The 22,401-nt window shown below is 34.7% G+C and overlaps 1 protein-coding gene across 5 annotated transcripts in view; it reads right to left on the reverse strand.

Annotated features, from left to right (window-relative positions):
• The window catches only part of GRB10 (growth factor receptor bound protein 10), a 253,786-nt gene that overhangs the window by 135,323 nt on the left and 96,062 nt on the right, over positions 1-22,401 (reverse strand). For all 5 annotated transcript variants that reach the window (XM_074283599.1, XM_074283598.1, XM_074283601.1 and 2 more), the window contains one exon: positions 11,113-11,206. In XM_074283599.1, the coding sequence (XP_074139700.1) occupies positions 11,113-11,206 (94 nt within the window). The remainder of the gene's footprint in view (positions 1-11,112; positions 11,207-22,401) is intronic.

The following is a 22,401-nucleotide window of genomic DNA, read 5'->3' on the forward strand; positions in this document are numbered from 1 at the left end:
TTAGGCTCAAAAATACTTTGAAAAACAGGATTTCAAAAATATTTTTATATGGAATCCACAGAAACAGCATTTTATGTTGCTATTAGATTGCATTAAGAAGGGAATAAATCTATTTGCTTTCCCCTTTAAGTTTTGCATTCTCAGCCCATTGTACAAATAAAGTACTTAATAAATGCTGTTTGTTTTGCTGGACTGGGTTTTTTAAAAGTAGAGTTATTAAGGTCTAGAAAGCTTTCTCTGATGGGTTGTATGCTAACCCGGCCAGATATAGTCTGATCAAATACAATTCAACAAATGTTGATTTAGTCTTATGATGGATAGATGTAATTAGATAAGACAAGTACACTTGCAGACTATATGTATATTTTCATGGCTTTAAGGATGTCTCAGTTATGACAAGGCTAAAAGAAAGGAAAACAGGACCTTGGGAAGAGCCATTCAATGAAAGAGAAGAGTCACAAAGTGGAAGAGAAGGAACAAAACACTATGTAACTCATTTACTATCATTACCCAAGAACTTAGATTTAAGTCAGTTAAAAAGGCATTCATTAAGCCCTTACTGCCTTTTAGGAAGTGTGTAAAGTACTGACATTTTGTCTTTGTTTAAGCTCATCTATCAGGATATCTTTTAAGAAAATGAAATGTAGGAGGCTCTACAACAAATTAATAATTTAATTAGAATTCACATATAAACTAAGATAAAAGTCATCTCCCCGTCTCAAATTTTGTTTAATACCTTTAGATAGGTATTTCATGTGACCAAGAAAAATGTTTAAAATAACCCAGGGGATCAGTTTTTACAAGTCTTTTCACAACAGTACTCAGACCTGGTTCTCTGGTTCTCTTAACTACTTCTTGACAGGATGGTTTTGTCTAAAGAGATCTTCCTGAAATGTTCTACTTAGCCAAGTTCTAATGCAGTTTGCCACAATGAAATTAAGACTAACACTGGGCTTTGTCATGAAGTCATTTCCCATCTATTTTAATAGGCTCTGCAATGCTGTTATTCTTTAGAATGGGAAGAAAAAGTTATACGAAATCATAAGAAAAGCGAGGGAAGAGCCATTAGTAAGAAGCTATCGAGTGAATGAGATGCCAATATCAAGTTTCTCCAAACATTTTTGGATGTAATCAACAACTGACTATCCCTTAGCCCTTATTCAACATAGATGAACCACCCGATGCATCCATGTTTTCTTCAAGTTAAGCTATTCCATCCCATCTGCTTTGGAATGTTCTGTCTCTGATCAATAATTACAAAATTTGGGGATAGTAGAAGTAGGAACAGGTGCCCATTTTCTTTGGAAAAGAAAACAACTGTTTTTTAACCTTGATGCTTTCAATCTATAAAAACTATGACTTTGGTCTTAGAATGAAAATATATTCAAACTCTAATCAGAATGAATATTGCTGTTAAGAACTGCAAAGGTACTTTCTCATTTAATAAAGAATTATTATAGAAAGAAGGGAATCCAGTAGGGATATGTCACAGACAGATTAGAAGTCACTCAGAAACATAGACCATGTAGTCTAGTTCCCCTCCCCACATTTTTTTTTTTTTTTACAAATAAGGAAATATGTCCCAGAGATGGTGACTTGCCATGAAGACAAAGGTCCGCTAGGATTCAAATCCAGGTGTTCTTTGGGTACCAGTTCCAGTTCTGATACTAACTTGATGTATAACTATGGACAAATCATTTCTCTACCTTAAAACTCACTACCTTCCTCTAGTTTATAAAATAAATAATAATGCTATTATTTATTGTATATATTACATATATTATAAAATAATAAATAAAATAAGGGGCTTGGATTAATATTCTACCTCTAATGTTAGGAGTCTTCTGTAGTAAAAAAATTTATTTCATTTGGATATTTAATGAAATAAAATCTGGTAGTTTTAAATTAATGTTTCCAATCAGACTTTCATTTTTAAATAAACAACATTGGCAGTTGTTTAGTTCAGCCTTCATTTTCAGAGGACTCGTGACATTATAGAGTGATATCTTGCTTTCCACATGAATTGGATTTAAGGCTAACCATGCACAGAACCATACACTGCACTCTTTCTTCCAGAGTCCACAAAAGTCCAGAGGCAAGGTAAAAATCAAGAAGAATGGTAGTGGCCCAGGATGCAGTGGATGACCTTGGTGTCTCTGATGACTGGCCAAGCTCTAAGTGCTTCACAGAGCCTGCTTTGGCTGCCTTCGTGGCCGCTGGAATAAATTGTTCTCATCCACATATTCCATGGGGGGAGTCTTCACACATTTGGGGTAGACATCTCCCTAATGCACCAATGGAGTTGAGGCTTGTTGATTACCCTCAACTAATTTACCCCTTCTGCCAACATGGTTTTACCAGGATATGGCCACTGTGCATGCTACATCTTAATCCTGGGCAAGTTATTGGCCCTGTTTGCCTCAGTTCTTCATCTGTAAAGTGAGCTGGAGAAGGCATGGCAAATCACTCCAGTGCCTTTGGCAAGAACGCCCCAAATGTGGTCACAGAGAGTCAGAAGTGGACTCAACAACAGTACAATGGATAGAGAGCTGGCTTTAGAGTTAGCAAAGACCAGGGATAAGTCAATTATCCCCAGGCAAATAACTCTAAAACTCTAAATCAGATAAATTATCTGTCTACATCAGTTCAGGGAGTTTTCATAAAAGGAATAGGAATTGGTTTCTAGAGTAAATTTCCATACCTGGAGTTAAATATGTGTGTGTGTGTGTGTGTGTGTGTGTGTGTGTGTGTGTGTGTGTGTGTGTGTGTAAAATCCCAGGTCCAAACCAATGAAACAAAAAAAACCTACCATTTTTCTTGGGCTTCTAAAGCTACATGATTTTTGGAAGAGATGTTTCATTTTCTTAATTAAGTTTAAAAATTAAACTGTTTAAAAAGATCAAGGTCAATTCTATGCTTTAAAAAACTTCTATTGAGCTAACTTGGAGCTGCTGTTGATAATCGGCTACCAAACAGGTTAAAGATTTGTGGTTGGTAAACTACTATATTTTAAAACTGAGAGATCATCCAGTGTAACACTGACTTCGGGAGGTAAATCTCTGTATCTCGTGATGGGCACAGATGTACTTTCCCTGAATTAATTAATAACCTCAGTCATCTAGAAAATCCATTTAAACAATGCACTTCATTCTTCAGCCAGGCTAGTTAATAAGACAATATGGTACTTGGAAAGAGTCCTGGCTCAGGAATCAGAGGACCTATTTGTTGCCTGGGGGTAATGAGAGGTTAAAAGACATGCCTGGGGTCACACAACCAGTCTATGGGAGAGCAAAGACTTAAAACTAGTCAGTCCCTCGTGATTTTGAGGAGAATTCTCCATCCACCATGCTATCCTGCCACTAGCTACAGAGCTACTGAGAGAGAAGTTGTTGTGCCCCTCGTTAGAATTACTTATGGAGAGGCAGCAGGACATCATGGAAAGAACAGTGGCTCGTCACTTCACATGAAGATTTGTTCTACATTTCTGAAAATTCTGTAAAAACAGCAAAACTTGACAAATTTTCACAAGACAAAACTACGAAGAATTAACTAATATATTAGATAATAAAATAAGCATATAAAAAGATCCTGACTGGTTGAAAGAATAAGCCAAGTTTTTAAAATTAAATTTAATTGAGATAAATGTAAAACTAAGTTTGGGTTTTTGTTTTAATGCACAAATACATAATGGGGAAGCTGAGACAATACCAATCCTTGTGAAAAAATTTTGGATTCGGAATTAACTTCAAGCTCAATATGAAAAACAAGCAGAGTGACTTGGCTATCTCCCAAAAGTTAAGGTAATTCATTTAGGCTGCATTAATAAATGCATACTGTCCAAATCGAGAGATAATTGGTACTCTCTGTATGTCTGGTCACGGCCACAATCTTACATTCTATTCTGTATACTGCATGAGGGCAGGTCTGTTTTTTATATCTCTAACACTGAGAGGATAGTACCTGACACAGGAGATGCTTAATATATGTTGACTGATTGATTGATTGATTTTAAAAGAAAGGAAAACATCCACAAGTGGTTTACCAAACTAGATGATTCCAAAGGAAAAATAGGTCTGAAGTTAATATTTTAGATTCCCTTTCAGGCCTCATTTCAACCAGTATTATCTTCCACAAAAGAATACATTGGTGAAATATTAGCAGTGCAGCTCACCACCTTCCTTAGAACTTCCAAACCTGTATATGATCAATAGTTCAGAGGTGCTAAAATATATCAGAAGAAAAAGTCCAATATGGCTCTGATTTCTGGAAACATGCACAATAATTTCCCAAATCTATTTTATTCTGTTTGGTACACTCCTTTTCCACTTTTATTGACAGACCTCTAAAACAGTTTTATCATTTCTGTTCTTGATAAAGTTAACCATGATCCCATTGAGATACATAGTCTTGCTCTGTACTATGACCATCTGAAGGGGAAAATTGCAATATAGACTACTTTGCACATAAATTCCACACTAAATCAATGCAGATGAACTTCTGAGATTCCTTTAATACCAGAGATATAACCAAACCCCAAGAAACAATGACTCTCTGGGATTGCCAAGCCACAAGAGAGCAGAAAGGCTTCCATGAAAGAAGTCAAATGTTTAGAATGGGTGATTACATGTAAGTGAATGGAGTTGATTTCCTGGAGTCAATAATCATTGGGGTTCATAAGAAATATTTACATATAGGAAAAGAGAAAATAAAGCTGTACTATAGAACTCCTATTACCTAATACTATTCCAAAACTAAGATCTGTTTCTTATTAAATTAAATTTTTAAAATGATGTTTCTATAAAGCACACAGGGAAGAAATAGAATTGATCAACTTTCAGGTTGGTCAAAGAAATTTAAGAATAAAAGACAAAAAAACTTTAAGATAATTTTCATAATCAGAATATATCTTCTATTCATAACATTTTTAAAAGCAAGACAGGTGATGTAATCAACAGTAAGGTCATATCAGCTATATTTACACAGCTGCAAGATATTAAAGATGGAGAGGTAAAATATCTTGTAATAAAGTACAAAGTGTGAAAGGCAAAAGTAGACACTGAATAAAGCACCTGCTGAGTAACAGAAAAGTCTATATGAAACATTTTTTACAATCATATGTGATGTATGTCAATAGGGCTCAATCACTTCAATAAAAGGAAAACCAAGAAGCTCAGTAACTAAGTGATTAACCAATAACAAAAACCGTGGTTGTTTTGCAGAATGTTTCTGTCTTTCATGGCTTCATTGGCCTCTCATATTCATTGAATTCAAATTCCATCAAGATTTTTAGTCAAAATACTACACAATATAGAAGTGCATTTATATTTGCATGACAAATATAAATATAAATAAATATAACTTCTAATTTATAGATCAAAAAGTACAAAAGTTTGAGAAATTCAAAGGTAAATAAAATATTATTTAATTTTTAGGAAAAATAACTTTTATCAAATTTAATATAGCAAGAATCACAATATCCTGTACAATCCTTCTCTGTTTGCCATTGTAGATGAATATGCTCACTTTTGGGGGTCTTTCTTAAATTCAAAATGAATTTTTTAAAAAGGAAAAAAACTGTCACTTAAATAGGATGCAAGTTTTAATAAAGGAAATCCTCCCAACAGCCCTCAATTTGCTATAAAAATATCCAAGCACTAGATGACCTTTTTTAAATTTCAGATTTCCCTCAGTGATCTTCTTAAAAGATAGTACTCAGAAACTTCCATAATACTCTAGACAGACTTAGAAACTCTAGAGATCACCTCTTCTACCCCTCCAATTTTACCAATGAGTATCCTATAAGTCAAAGAGGTTAGGTGATTTGCCCCCACATCACACATATAGTAAATGGCTAAATTAGTGCTTCTGCATTATATTAAGCTACCCTAACCCTTGCATTTTGATTCTCAGCAAAATCCCCAAGTGGGAAAAAGTGCTCAACAAAAACTGGACTTCTAGATAAAGAAGCTATTTTATAATTAGGAAATAAGTGCCTGTTTCAGAGTGAGGCAAGATCCCATACCAGTGCATCTACATTTAGAAGTCCTGCCCACTGGCATGCTCTAGATCCTTCAATGATGGTCAAATGAGGAGATGGTTAAGGGCCACAACATCCAAAACTCCCTTGTTTCCAAGAGAAATTCTTCTCCTCTTCATTCAACATAATGCTCAGAAATAGGATAAAGCTTTTTTTAGGAACTGTCAAACAAGAATAAGCTGCTTACTTTAGGAACAAGTTAATCAAGTGAAAGCAATAAATCCTCTTTGCCAGGGAGAGGTAACAGGTCAAGGAAAGTCACAGTTAATCTTTCATTCTAAATAACAGGTGCATTGCAAAGAAATGGCCAGCTAGCCATTGGTCACATGGGTCAGTGAACTCAGTGGGTTTTTATAAGGAGCTCTTTCATGACTCAGATATTAGGAGAGCCACTAAGAGAGGTGTATCTTAGTCCCTGAGGCACCTTGGAAGCAACACCTGCCTGGCAGCCACCACCCAACAGAGACAGGTTAAAAAACAAAACAAAACAAACCTGCCTGCGGAATTAATGGCATATGGAGGAAATTGGATATTCTTCCATTAGCAAGGAGAATTCAGGCTAACTTGAGGGAGAAAAAAAAATAAAGGTTTTTGTGCCATATGGAGAATTTCACCAATCTGTTACAGCCTCATTTTCCCTGTCCTGAGAATTAATGGGACAGGCTTCCCTTTTTAATCAAAGGGGATAGTTGTAACAATTCACAGCTTCACTAATAATACTTTATCATGCCTGGCTTTCCACAAACTCTCCCAAGTTGACTATTTCTATCTTTTGTTCATTTTTCTACTTTTCTAGGTGTGAAGTGAAAACTCGGAGTTAACACATACAAGTATCAATATCCATATATAAGAACAAGGACACATGTCAAAATCAAATAAAAATGGCTTTTGGATCATCAGCCTTTTGGGATTATACACATCTCTCCTTACATTCGAACAACTGAGAGTTGACAGTTACTTCCCAGTTTACTTTTTCCTCAATTTTAAATCCTGATATGGTAGCTAAGGAATAGAAAGCATCCTCTCAGTTGAAGGTTAGTTTCTCTCTGGTTTCCTGTTAACTGTACTGAATGAAATTCATTGTGATATTTCTATGAATATAAATTCTAAGACCATATCCTATTGGCTCGATTTGACAACATGAAAACCTAATCCACTTTTCCATTGTGGGAATACATTCCCATTTACTTCTTACAATAGCTTTAAATATTGTACACTCGTGTTGGGAATATTGCATAGTTCAAAGAGTATTGGACTTGGATCCAGTGACCTCTACTATATATTGGAGACTTTCCTCATTCCTCCAAAGTTATTAATATGCCTTCTCTCCTCACAATGAACTCCCTTTTATCTATTGTGTCTCCTACTAAAATACAAACTTTGAATACAGGGAGGTATTTGGATTTTTTTTTTTTTTGGTCTTTTTATCCCCAGAAACTAACACTTGAAGATCATAAGCACACGTCTGCTGAATGGATGAATGAATTAATGAATTGATTTCAGATGTTAGAAGCAACCATTGCAAATAGCACATTTCAATTACCATCAATATTGTTTCTCTTCCCTGGTTTAGTTCACTCATGAATAAATACATACAGATTGCCAAATATTTTGGAATACCTGTGTAAATTTTGCTAGATGTTGTAGGATAAATAATGAAATCTAATGGATATCTCAGAAAATTCACTGCAGAATCACCAGGATTCTGGAGCCTTTTTCATGTGGTACTTGGTACCAAGGTAATCCCCTGGCTATCCATCTTTTATTGTTTTTACCACAATCCATCTTCTCTTCCTCTTGTGCTATTCTTTGATGAGAGCCTTTACTTTCTTTAAGGATTTTTCATTGGTGGTAGTTCACACCACCTTCCGCCTTTCCTCAGCATGATTTAATTTTAGATCTTTAGAAGAGACAGTGGTATTCCAGTTTTCATAACCATACACTATTAGTAAAATTTTTCTACCAAAAAGCTGAATCTTTGGTTTTATGGGAAGATCAGAATCAGTATAAGTACTTCATTCTTCTCTGCTACTCCTTTTTAACGCTGGGTCCCCAGCCCAGTGGTTATATGTTCCAGATACATATATTTAGTGAACAAATCCTACTGGGAATCCATTCAGCTGCAAATAGAAATTTGGTTCATTTTGTGTTGATATAGTCCAAACTCCTCTAAGGGATTACAAATCTTCCAGTAAACTCTGCAATGTCTTGGGACTTGGTACAATCAACACAATGTCATCAGTAAACAGAAGCATTTATGAACTGTGTTAGATCTCTTCCATCACAATGGAAAATACTTTTGGCAAATACACATCACCCTGTTTTGAGCCTCACCTGATATTGGGAGAGTCACTGAATGGGGGTTAGTTTTGTTAATACCTCTTCTGATCCTGATATATGGCTAGTTGCCTTGTTGTAATAGAGCCTGTAAGACAATGTTTTGTCCTATCAGAGCAAATGATTTTTTTTGTAATCAATATAAAGTAATCTTATGGGACTTTCAGTCAATTGTGAGGTGTGCTACAGTGTTAGAAATCATTTGTGAAAGAAAGCCTGCTACTAATACCCTCATCCAGGGTATATTTAATGCACATATAAATGACCTTCATAAAGATTTTACATAGCTGAAGTGGGTATACAGAATAGGAGTTAATAATGTTCCTTTTATTACTTTTTCATACTAATAAGATTTGAGATTTTTTGCATTCCTTTGGTATTGTCTCCTTATTTTCTTACATCAGTCCTTCAATGCTTTTGTAATTGTATTTGTCTCCAGAATGGAGCTCCTACTCTATGGAAATGGATCCAGTCTAGCTGCCTGTTCTGTTTTTGTTTTCATTTGTTCTTTCCTTTAGGTACCATTTCTTTCTTCTCTGTAATTCCCTCTGGGATTGTGATGCTTGGGTCAAAGCATAGTGGTTCCACGATCCTCAAAAAAGACAAGTTAAAAGTTTATTAAAAATAATTTTTGGCAAATCTTTTCCAGTTTTATTCTGTTTGCACTACTCCTCATTTTCATACTTGAATGCCTTTAAAAATGGCTCTGCAAAGCTAAATCTCTTGCCAACTTTCTTTAAAATGGTTTTATCCTCTACTGCTTTTCTCTGCTTTATGGGATGATACTGCTCACAATCATCCATCAACCTTCGTAAGAGTTTACAGACAAGTTTATGTTCTAAACTAGTATTGCCTTTGGCTGACATCTCCCTCCATTTGGCAAATAAGGCAAATGTTTGCTGACTAAGGCACTTTCTGGGTTCTTTTGGTTTGCTTGTTGTAGCAACTAATTTGCTTTGGCTTTACTTCTGGGATGAAATTATTATAATCAATGTCAATGTCATTTTTTGTATATTTCCCACTTTTAATTTTTCAATAGTTTATTCAAATAATTCATAATAAATCAACTCAATTGCATCAAATCTTCTCATTACTATTTTTCTTCTTGTTTGTTATAAATTCTCATCTACAATAAGTTGATTGTCTAACTGAGCACAGATAACCAAGTCAAGGATAACTCCCAATTCAATAAACAGTTTTTGATGTCTGTTAAAAGATAGTCAATTTCATTGTCTATAATATTATTTGGATCAAATGAGATAATATGTAGAAAGTACAATACAAATCTAAAAGTACTATATAAGTGTTAGCTATAATAAAAACAATAATAATGATAATAATAGCCATTGTCATTATATTAATCATTGTTAGAACCATTTCCAGCACGCCGATTCTTTTTTTTAAAGAAAGTGTTTACCATATAGAAGGGTTAAATCTTCTCTTTTATAAAAGTATTTTAAATAGTGTTTAAATTCCCAAGTTAGCCATTAGAAGACTATTTAATCCATAATGTAGGAAATTCTAAATTAAGAATCAGGAGAAAAATGCTTAGTTTCAGATTTGTAACTGACTAGCAAGCGACTTTTAAAAATTCAATACGTATTAAGAACCTATTTTCCAGGTGAAGAATATTATGGGAGGATATAAAAACTTATATTAAAACCTAGTCCCTTCCCTCACAGAACTTATAGTCTAGTAGAAGGATAATACATTTCTAAATGACTAAATAAGAGAAGTATGAAGTGCTTGGTGGGAAGGATGAGAGAAAAGGTAATTAATTACCAATAAGAGCTATCACAGAAAGCTTCCTGGAGGAGTGACATTTAAGATAGATTTTAAAGGATGGGATCGGTTTGTATGCAAAAGAAGGCAGGGGGCAGACATGTTAGTAAGTGGAATAGCATAAATAAACATTGCCAATTAAAGAAACTATATAAAAGGACAGTAGGCAGTCAAATGTGAATGTAGCATTGAGTATTGTGAATAAGGAGTTATATAGGCCAAACCTGGAAAAGAAGGATAGCACCAACTCATGGATAACTGTGAATATCAACTAAAGGAATATGAACCTCACTTGAAATACAAAAGCAAGTTTTCTTACAGCCCTCTAACAGCTAGTCTAGTGAGGAGATCAAGTACAACGAAGAAGTCTATTATTATACTAGTCACTTATTTTAGGGCTTCAATTTTTTCATCTAAAAAAAATAAAGGGTTTGGCTTAGATGATTTTTAAGGTCACTTTCATGCATAAAATACTATAATTTTATGAAACTTCATCAGTAGGGATTCTAATGGTAGGAAATACGTGGTAAGGTAAGGAGTTTGCAACAGTGGTTTATACATAGATATCATTTGTAAGGCAAGAATTTGGAATTTGAAGATGCTTCTACAAGTTCCCTTGCCCACAAGAAACTTACAATTTAGATTTAAAATGTATTCTTGCTAGACCTTCTGCCCTTCTGAACTAAGCCAAAAACTGACTAAAACATATGGCAAGATTTAGATTTATTCATAAGAACATCTCCTCATTACATATTTATTTATTAATTACAGTATTTATTACACAAAAGGAAACACTTTAATTTTGTTATTTCATTTGTTATTATTGCTTGAAACAGTCACTTTAATTTAGACAAGAAATTTGAGTTGTGGAAATTACATTTAGAAAGAGAACACTGTCAGCACTATTATATCTATTTCTCTCTCTAAAAGTAAAAAAGACTTTTACTAAATCTTACCTTGGTGATTTAAGGCGACTCGGGTAGGCTGTTCTTGGAATCCAGGTTCCACTATATCACTCTGACTGTGAGTAGAAGTCTGATCTACCTTGTCCTAAAAATCAGAAAAGTCTAATCAAAACATGAATTTCACATTCTCCATGAACTATAAACTCTTAGGCATATGTGTGAGATCTTTCCAATGTGTAGATGTATGATCTCATAATGCTAAAAACTACAACTTCAATAATACTTATAGGAACTCATCATCCCTATATCCTATATCCCGGGTCCTCAGATTTCAAGCAGACCCGCTTGGTAGAACTGATTTGTCCAGGGTACTAGAATAAATAAACTGCTTTTTTCTGGTACAAATGGCTTTCTTGAATGAACACTTTAGAAGAATTACTATGAAAAGAATTCAACAAGCAAAGAAGGCAGGGAAGGGCCCGCTGGGCATAGGGAAAAGCATAAAATCAACAATAACAATGAACCAAACAATGTACAAAAATCATAGGTAATCAGAAGCTAGGTCTTGCATTCTACTTTCACATTACACATGAGTCTTCTATAAAACTAGACATTTTAGGGCAAACCCTGCTTCCACCTAGAACAGATATCTAATAAGAGTAGTAGTCTTAATGAATTTCTTTGACAAAACACTAGAAATTCAGAAATTTCACATACAAAATCTTTAAATTAATCATCATTTATTAAGTGCTTACTATATGCTAGGCAATATGCTAAATTATATATATATATATATATAAAGAGTCATGAGACAGTCTTTACCTATAATCTTGCTTATAATCTAAAGGAAGAGAAAATAAGCAAATAAATGCATACAAACAAGTTACATACAAGATGAGTAGGAAATAATTAACTGGTGAAAGTTAATAGAATTATAGAATTAAAAGGGGATTGGGAAGGCATGTATTCCAGGAATGAAGGAAACAGTCAAATGCTCAGAGCTTTTTCAATGAAGAGCAAAGAATACAATGTTATTGATCAAAAAGTATGCTTGGGGGAATAAGGTAGAAGTCCAGAAAGTAGGAGGGGATTACTTTATGTAGTGCTTTGAAAGCTAAACAGAACATTCTGTATTTGATGCCAGATGTGATAGGGAGCCACTAGAGTTTATTAAGACATGATTGGATCTGAGTTTTAGTGGCTGAATGGAGGATGGACTCGAGAGGGGAAAGACTTGATGCAGGAAGACCCACCAGCACACCATTATGATAATCCATGAGAAAAGAGGAGTCACATTCAATAGATGCTTCAAAGATCTTGACAACAGATTGGGTGTGAGAAATAGGATGAATGGAAGACAGAATTAGCTATGAGCAATAGTGAGGAGTAAGATTCAAGCCTAAGGGACTGGGAGGATGGTGTTTGCTCCCCACAGATACAGGGAAGGTTTAGGGAGAAAGATAATTAATGAGTTCTATTTTGGACATATTGAGTTTAAGATGTCTACTGGGTATCCCGTTCATGTTGTCTGAAAGGTAGATTGGAGATCAGAAGAGAGCTTGGGGTGGGACAGGTAGATTCGAGAATCATCAGCATAGAGATGGTAATTAAACCCATGTTAGCTAATGAAATTACCAAAGGGAGTAGAGAAGAAGAGGACTCAGGATAGAATCCTGTATCCACCGATGGCTAAAGGGCACAATCTGGGTGAGATCCAGTAAGGAAGGTAGGAAGGAGTGGTCACTTGCAAACCTAAAAACCTAAAGGGAAAGGATGATCCACAGTGTCATTGGCTGCAGAAGGAGAAGAGAATGAACACTGAGAAAAAACTTGGGATTTGTCAAGTAAGGGATCATTGACAACTCTGGAGAGAACAGTTGTGGTAGAATGACCAAGTTGGAAGTGAGGAAAGTGGAATTTAACTACAAAAGACAGAGTTAGGACAATAGTTATTAGGGATGGAAGTTAGGGTCTTTTCCAAATAGGGGAGACACGGGCAGAAGGGAATGAACCAACATCAGAAGGCAGACTGAAAAGAAATCATTAAAAAGTCTCAATGATTGAGGGGGCTTTTGAACGAGACAGGATAAAATGGGACTACTTGGGTGAGTAGATGGGTTAGCTTTGGCAAAGTGTAAAGCAACCTCTCCTTGGGAGATAGGAGTCATGAAGAAGGAAGTGATGGTAGAAGGCATGTAAGTGATAAGATGGGATGAAGGGGGAAAGAGGGAGCTAATGGGGATAGACTAATTTTTTTCTGTAAAATACAGTTTCTCTGAAAGGATGAGGGGCCAAAAAAAAGTTTGAGGAAAGATGAAAATGTTGAGAAAAGCTGCCGTGGAGAGTAGGGTTGATATGAGAGGTACAGAAGGATTCACCCACCCATATTCATTCAACAGCACATGTGTGAATGGTGGAAGGGATCCAAGGCTGAGACTTGGCCAGATACAATCAGTGAAATGATGAAATAACATAGAGTTGAATTGGCTCACCCATATATGAATAAGTACAATGCCTCTCAGATAACTGGATGAGAATCAAAAGTGGAGGCAAAATGTTCTTAGTTGAAGGGGATGTGAAAATATATTGAGATGCAAGGATTATAAAGATTTTAAAGTAGTAGTAATATGAATTAATAATAAAATCTGGCTTTAATATAGAGCTTTAAGGTTTGAAGAGTGCTTTATATGCTAATCTCTTTGGACCCTGACAATTCAGCAAAAAAGGAGTTATCATTTGCATTTAAAGACAAGGAAACTGAAGCATGGAGAGGTTATTTAGTGACTTGACCAATGCCATACCATGACCTCCTAGCCATAGAGCAGCAGAACATGAGGATGACATAGTAGAAGTAGGAACCCCTGGAACAGAAAGGCTAGGGCCTAATTGTGACTCTACTATTTACCAATTGAATGGCCTTAAACAAATTTTTTTGATTTCTCTGAGTGGAAACCTATTATCTATCAAATGGAAAACCTAATACTTGCAACATACACCACACTGGGTTGTTGGGTTACAAGATCGTCATTCTGCAAAACCTTTACTTATTTGTTACAATAATTTTTTCCTCTAGGATGGGGCAGAGTAAGAAAGAAAAAAAAGTTTGTCTTAGGGAAGGGAGGAAGACATGCGGTAAGGAGAGAGTGAATTCCAGGCAAGAAGGAAACTGTGTAAAGGTGTAAAGATGGGGAGAAGGAAAAATAGTTGAAAAGTAGCATGTGTGGCTGGATTGGAAAAGATGTAAAGGAAAGTGTAATTTATAACAAAACTGGAAAAGCAAATTGGAACTCACTTTTGAAGGACCCTACATTTGAAATGAAGGAATTTATGTTCAACTAGAAGTATTAAGAGTTCTAAGGTCCTGGTCCACAATCCCATATGAAATAATCCACATACTTATAAATTATCCTCGTGAGGCTGCTATGTTCTAATCCACTCCAGAAGATGTCTTGGAATAACTAAGAATTCATGTGAAAGTAGGAGTGAACTTGCCTAATGTTTCCTCTGACCTCTATGCCTGTCTCATGCCCAGAATGGATATATCCAGACACTAATATCTTCCTGCACACACCCAAAAGGACATTCCTTATCTGGAGTTCACTTCTCCGGAGAAGTCAATTATCAAGAACAAAGAGAAAACTAGCAAGGTGAGCAAAAAAGACCTCTGAACAACCAAAGCCAGTGTCATAAAGTCCAAGCACTAAAGTTCATGCACTGACCTCATAAGTTGCTCTCTTAACATCACTTTATTCAGAGCCTATTTATTATTACTTTACACAAAATCTTAAAAAGTTTACTGATTTCTCAGCTCATTGTGACACAGAAGTAGTTAGAGATGCTAAGATGCTAGAGAAGAAGAAATACTGAGAGCAGCAAGGATGAATGTGTAATATCATAATTAAAGAAATTAAGCAAATATCACAATACCATAATTAGAGCTATTTTCTGATGTGCCAAGAGGCCCACCACACTAGTAAAGTGGTATGGAAACATATACATATATATATATATATATAATATTTTATATTTTACATAATATAAAATATTTCTATAATATATAGTTATATAACATAATATATACTATAAAATCTAATATAAAATATATTATATTTTTGCCCTCTAGACTCTAAAGACCATGTGACTCTTCCTTTTCTTTGCCTCACATGAATCTGAACTCTCCTTTATGTGTTTTCTCCCCTAATAATAACATTAACAACTTTAACCGCAGAGGGTTTCCACTTTCACCCCCCAAAATTTAACAGAGTATTCAGCAAAAGTAAGCACTTAATGGACTTTCATCCCATTCAATTCTATTTCAGTAACAGCCATCCAGTAAAGTAAGTGCTATCATTATCCCTATTTTACTGAGGAGGATACTTTGGGACTGGGAAATTTCAATGGCCTGCCCAGTATCCCATAAATAGCAAATATTGGAAGCAAGATTTCAACGGTGAGCCACCCCAAATCTGGGTCAAGTATCCTTTCTACTAAGCTACATTACCCTCCCTCTTAAAAAAAGTCTATAGATTAAGTAGATAACAATGACATGTACCACAAAGAAGAAGAAATATGAAATAGCCAGATTAAGCTAGGGCCAAATTGCACTCTCCCTTCCCCTCGCCTGTCTCTCCCCCCATTATAAATTCTTTTTTTTTTTCAGAAACTCTTACTTCCCTCAAGAAGTCCCAGTTCACCCTAATTCACAAAGTTCTGCCAAAGTTCCCTGAGTTACTGTCAAAGACCAAGAGGTGGATTTGGCAAATTATTCTGGAATTCTATGTAAGAGGTATGACGAATTCCTAATTTGTCTATAAACACAACTATTTTTTTCCAGGCCACACCTATGATTTCATTCAGTCAGCAGGTTCTCAGTTGCTGATCAACTTAAACTTCTTAGAGAAATGCCAGAAGATCTGAGCCCTTAAAGGCTTTGTCTATTATCCCATTTAAAGAATGTGTCCACAAATGCTGGACCTGAATCCAGGTTTTCCCTAAATGAAAATGGCTTTACCATTTTTCTCTACCAGTTTGCATTGTCTTTCAACTACCAACTCTAAAAGGATATTCTAAAAATAACCATGAGTTATGGTTCAGAAGTATCATCTTGAAAAATCAGGAAAGGGGAAATCACATTGTTTTGTTTTGTTTTGAAAGGGGACAGATTTAATGTCAGAGAGTATCTTTCAAAGCAGTATAGAGTCACAAGGAGAAAAATGTGGCTCCTGTGTCATTTAAAAGATTTTTCACAATGCCTGGAAGGTTAAGTACAACTATTTATATAAGGTCTTAGTTCCAAGACAAATCATGGCCCCTTGCCAGGTGCCAAAGAATCAAAAACTGGACACTGGGGCAAGGTTAAAAGTTGTGTTATTGTTATAAGTTGGGATTCTTTTAAAGGGACAGTCTTTGTCAGTTTGTTTGGCTCTCAAAAAAAGCAGAACAGAAATCTTTGGTTTCAAATCCATTTTCAGGAAGAAAAAAAAAACAAAACCAACAAGAACTCCTGCCTTTTAGAGTTCTGAAGTGCCTTCTTTCTATATGGATGTGGGTAGCAGATTTCTTCCCCCCAAAAAAGCATTCAGTTATCTCTTCTACTCTAAGGCTAATTATCCTCTTGAATCTGGAAGAGCTGGTGCAGGATACCTCTGAGAAGAAGCAAGAAAATGATAAGCTTACTTGGTCAGCACCTTATCCTGAGTCAGCTCCTAAGAGGCAGTAGAATAGAACAAAATAAGCATTCCATTTGGAGTTAAAAGGACTTGTCTGGCCTGACGTTCTCTTGGGGTCTCTGTTTATTCATGTAGGAAGGCATCCTTATTATCCCCAATTTATAGGTGAGGAAGTTGAGGGTCCTAGGATTATAGATTTGAAGCTGGAAGTGAAAAGAACACTGCACCTCATGTTAGAAAGACCAGAGTTCAAATCCTATTTCAGATAATTGCTTCCAGGGTGAATTTTTTAAAAAATTAAATAACAAACCCCTAATAAATATAACCTTTGAATTTTGGGTAAACTTTTCATCATATGCATTTTCTATACTTTTAAAAAAATGGAATAAAAATTTAAAATACTTATCAGGCAAACATGAAAAGACAATGTATTTTGTGCAAAGAACTAGTTTTCATCTTTTCTTCTTTCTTCCTAAACTTTAAACTTGTCTGCCTTTTTAATCCCACAGAGTTTTGGACTTCCCCCTTCCCCACTTTAAAGTGAATCAGTAAAGCTAAAATGATATCTCCTTTTCTGAATTTCTCATGGCTTATTCCCGTCCTTTTTTTAGGTCCTTATTAGAGCCTAACTTGTACAGGTATGCCAAACATCACAAATGATTCTGCAAAAACCTGCTATTAGGCATAAAAAAAGTTATAGGGAACAGTTACTTTAGGAGGCTCCATGTTACAACTGAACAATGGTGGTAAAGCAAGATTCCAAAATTTTATAATAGGATGTACAATTGATGCAATGGAAAATAGCTTCATTTGGGATAAGCTAATGTTGCATTTTCCTGTATCCTAATTATTGGTTCATTTACTCAGATTGCCTTTCTTGTCCATAAAACTATTAGAATAGAAAATGTGTTATTTATCATTCCTGTGTTCTGAGTGTTTAGAACTAAGTCACATGAAACACAGGAGTCTCCTGATAAATACCAAAAGAAGAAAATGTAAGAAATATTAGAAGCTTCTGTAACTGTTTTCATAGTCTCTGTTAATAAAGCTGTTTAAAAATGGAGGAATCACTTTTTTTTTTAAATGTCAAGAGTCAAATTGTATCCTTTGAATTATATTCGGTCAGCCCTGAATCACCTAGTGCACTTGGTATTTTGAGTGCAAAATTGTTAAATGGTCATGTCACGCTGTTCTTTCAGAGTTATGAAATGACCCTGGTTGGTACTACTTCTGAAAATTCTGGTAACAATTTAGTGGTAGGTCATCAAAAGTCAAAGCAATATTTTTTAAACCTAGTCTAAAGAGTTACATGAATATGTTGTCTAAATATATGTATACATATATAAATATAGATAAATCTCACATTCACCCAAAAAAACCATAATTTTTTCCCCACACAATTAATTGGACAACTGAGAAGCTTAAATTTGTGCCCGAATGACATCTAGTGGCAAAACAAGGTAATTCTAAGTTATAAATCTTAGAGGAGGGAGAAAGAGGAAGCAACAGAAGGGGAAAGAGAGATGGAATAAGAATATTTAGCAAAATATTTGACTATCAATGTCCTTTCTTAAAAATTAATGATCATTCCAATTGATTAATGATGGACAGAACCAGCTACATCCAGAAAAGGAACACTGGGAAATGAATGTAAACTGTTATTTTTACTTTCTGAATCCAATTCTTCCTGTGCAACAAAAAATTCGGTTCTACACACATATATTGTATCTAAATTATATTACTGTACTGTAATATATTTAACATATATAAGACTGCTTGCCATCTGGGGGAGGGGGTTGGGGGAGGAAGGGAAAAAATCTGAATAGAAGTAAGTGCAAGGGATAATGTTGTAAAAAATTACCCATGAATATGTACTGTCAAAAAATGTTATAATTATAAAATAAAATTAAAAATTTAAAAAAAAAAAAAAAAGCAAAAATAAAAAAAAAAATAAAAAAAAATAAAAATTAATGATCAGAACTAAACACAATGAGCCAGATATGTTCTGACCAGACCCAAGTAGGTATTATCATCTCCCTTAGAAGATGGCTTCTCTTGATGCAGCCTAAGTCAACATGGCTCTTATGACTTGTTCTATCACATTGTTGACTTGTACGGAGTTTGCAATTCACAGAAACCCCAGATTTCCCCCAAATAAACTCCCCATTAACCGAACTTCATACTTCCCCCTTAATAAATACTTGTTGATTCATATCTTGTACTTGTAAAGCTCATTTCCTGAATGCAAGTTTAAGAATTTGGCATCGATCCCCATTAAATTTCATTTTATTAGATATATCCCAACATACTTGTGTATGGAGATCATTATGGAGTCAGCCTGTGTACTAACTTTCTTCTGGCTTTGTGTCATTGTCAAATTGGAGAAATAGACCTGTTATTCCTTAACCAAGGAAGAGTTGGATATTAATTTTAAAAATGCTAAGCTACAATTCAGGACTCAAAATAGATGCTCAGGGCACTGAATCTATGACCTTCCTTCAAGCTGATACAAAGCCAGTTGGATCAGATTGCTCACCTAGGTCAAATCTAACTAAATCTGATAGCTCTCTCTCTTCTCTATAAGGATAACATGAGAGGATTTACCCAGATTTCATCAAAGGACCTGACAAACTCTATATATAGGATGTTCCTGATCTAGCAATCCTGAAAGAGGAGATGGGGAGAAGAGAAGGAGCAAAGGAGGAGAGAAGAAGAGAAAAAGAAGGTGAGAGAAGGAGAGGAGAAAAGAGGAGAGGAATAGAAAAAGGAGAAAAGGAGAAGAGGGGAAGAGAGGGAAAGGAAAAGGAGAACGGGCTTTATCATGAATTGGAGGGGGGGATACAGGATGTGGGAAAATTTTCTACTACTTTCTTTTGCTCATTCACTACATCTGCTGCTGTCTTGCAATTCAAAGAATCCCATTAGGATTAGGGACTATTTTTAACAATCAGTCACCTACATGAGCTGTGTGGTCTTGATCACAGGATCATACTTAGATCAGAGCTGGACTTTAGGGGTCAACTCTCTCATTTTACAGATAAGAAGACTAATTTACCCAAGATCACAGAGCCAGGATTCAAAACCAAGTGCTGAGTCTCTAATCAATGTACCTTTTACTATGTACCTTGTTGCCTCTCTCATAATGCCCTGGAGGACTAAATAATATTTTTATCTCTGTCATTTCAGCACACAGGAAGCACTTACTAAATGCAAAGTGAACAGAACCAGGAGAACAATTTGTACAATAACAAGGAAAAACAACAACTTTGAAAAACTTAAGAACTTCTCATCAGTGCCATAATCAACTATGATTCCAGAGTTATAGATATTGGTGAGCTGTGTTAACCAGTTCCTGACAGAAAAGGAATAGACTTAAGTGGCAAAATGAAACATAAATTTTCAGAGCCAATGTGAGGATTTTTTTTAATTACATACATTACAAAAGCTTTGAGATAGTGGTGCTATAGTTTGGTGATATTCCATTATATTTGCATATCACAAATTGTTGCATTGTATATATTTTTAAATAGTAATTTTACTGTTTACTGAGAAGCTATATAGACCACTGAAAAGAGTATTAATCTCAAAGCCAGGAAAACCTGTTTCATGTCCCTCCTCTGATACAGAACGGGCAAGTCACTTTATCTGATAGGGTTACTGGCAACTAACTCCCTAAGACTAAATAAATCTCAAAAGAAGGAGGAGGGGACTGATCCACACTGGTAGAAGGAACTGTCTCCCTGGCAGTTCCTTAAACCAATTAAATCTCAGGTCCAATCCCTATCCCTGTTAGATGACATATATAGATCACCTCAACCTATGGGGGTGCTACAGCATCTCTAACATGAGTTAATTGTTAATTTTCATGTGAGCATGTATCTCTACAAGCTATAAATTAGAGCTTGATTTATTATTTTATGGATGGTATAGACCAGAAGTATCAAATACACAGGGAAGTCAAAAAATTAGACTAAAATGTAATTGGAATACATTCCCTTTTGCTACTACTGGGTGTCCATCCCAAAGAAATCAAAAGAGGGAAAAGGACCCACATGTGCAAAAATGTTTATAGCAGCTCTGCCTATGGTGGCAAAGAAATTGGGAAATGAGTGGATGCCTATCAATTGGGGAATGGCTGAACTCAGATTTCATAAGTTATGGTATATGAAATAAAATATGATATATGAATATAGTGAAATATTATTGTTCTATTAAAAACGATTTTAGATTTTAGAAAATCCTGGAAAGATGTACATGAACTGTCACTGAGTGAAACAAGCAGAACTAGGAAAACATTGTACCCAGCAACAATAAGATTATGTGATGTTCAACTGTGATAGATTTGATTCTCCTCAGCAATTCAGTAATCCAAGGCAATGCCAATAAACTTTGGATGGAAAACGCCATGTGCATCCAGAGAAAGAACTATGGAGACTGAATGTGAATCAACACATACTAGTTTCACCTTTTTTTTTTTCTCTTGAGGTTTTTCTTTTGCTCTGATATTTCTCTTCCAATGTGACTTATAATGAAAATATGTAAAAAATGTACGTGTATAATCTAAAAAAATTAATAATACAAAAGTATAAAAAATTTTAAAAGAAATAACATTAATATAAAAATGTAATTGGGAAATAATTAACAAAATAAATAAAAATAAAACAATATGAATAATGTTAACATGTGATTTTCTTTTTCTTCATAATATTTTCCCATTACATGTAAAAATGCAATTTTTAACATTCATTTTTAAAATAAAACTTTGAATTTTAAATTTTCTTCCTCTATAAAATAGTAATCAATTTGACACAGCCTGCATATCTACAATCATGTAAAAGCTACTTCTATATTAGTTGTAATGCGATTTTCTGAGCTGATATGTGATCCACAAGGATCCTTACATAGGGATTTAATAAATCCCTTTTCTATCTGGATTTGACACCTCTAGTCTAGATTTAAGAAAGTGATGGGAAAAAATGTTAATAATACAGATTAAGCTTTCAAAAAACTGGTAATTAAACATTTATCAATGTAAATCTAAAATATAATTAATTAAAAGTAACTTAAAAACTTACAAGTCACAAAGTATAAGAAAAATCTAAAGTAAATTTGCAATGATAAATGAAAAAAATGAAGGATCTACATTAAAGTCTAAAAAAAAAGTAGGTAGAAAAACAGTGGAATACACCTGAGCTTCATGCTTTTCTCATCTGTTATAAAGACAAGATGATTTTTAAGGTCCCTTAGAGTCTAGTATTCCCTGACACTATTACCATGGCTCAATAGTGAAACTGAAATGGCATTGATTTCTCTATCTCCAATCTACAAAAACATGCTTGACAAAAAAGTAATTTGACCAGGGTCACTAATTTATTTCCAACTGGCATTTTATTTGTGCACTAATATCTATGAATTAAATAATCAATAAGAAAGCCACTGAACTGCTGATTAGAAAATTTGAACCCTTTAAGTTGCTTAAGAGGATTGAAAATTTCTCTAAAGAATGCAACCATAAGAAGAAAATAAAAGGCATAGCAAGCTCTCTAACCAAAGTTATTTCTCTGAACTCAAAATCCAAAGTTATCCTCTAGATTGTAACTATGCTATCTTATCATAACAAGCACCTAATTTCCATATACAAAAAATTATGGTAATTTTTGATTAGATAATC

Source organism: Sminthopsis crassicaudata, chromosome 1 (assembly GCF_048593235.1).
Source record: "Sminthopsis crassicaudata isolate SCR6 chromosome 1, ASM4859323v1, whole genome shotgun sequence".
In the NCBI taxonomy this organism is placed as follows: domain Eukaryota; kingdom Metazoa; phylum Chordata; class Mammalia; order Dasyuromorphia; family Dasyuridae; genus Sminthopsis; species Sminthopsis crassicaudata.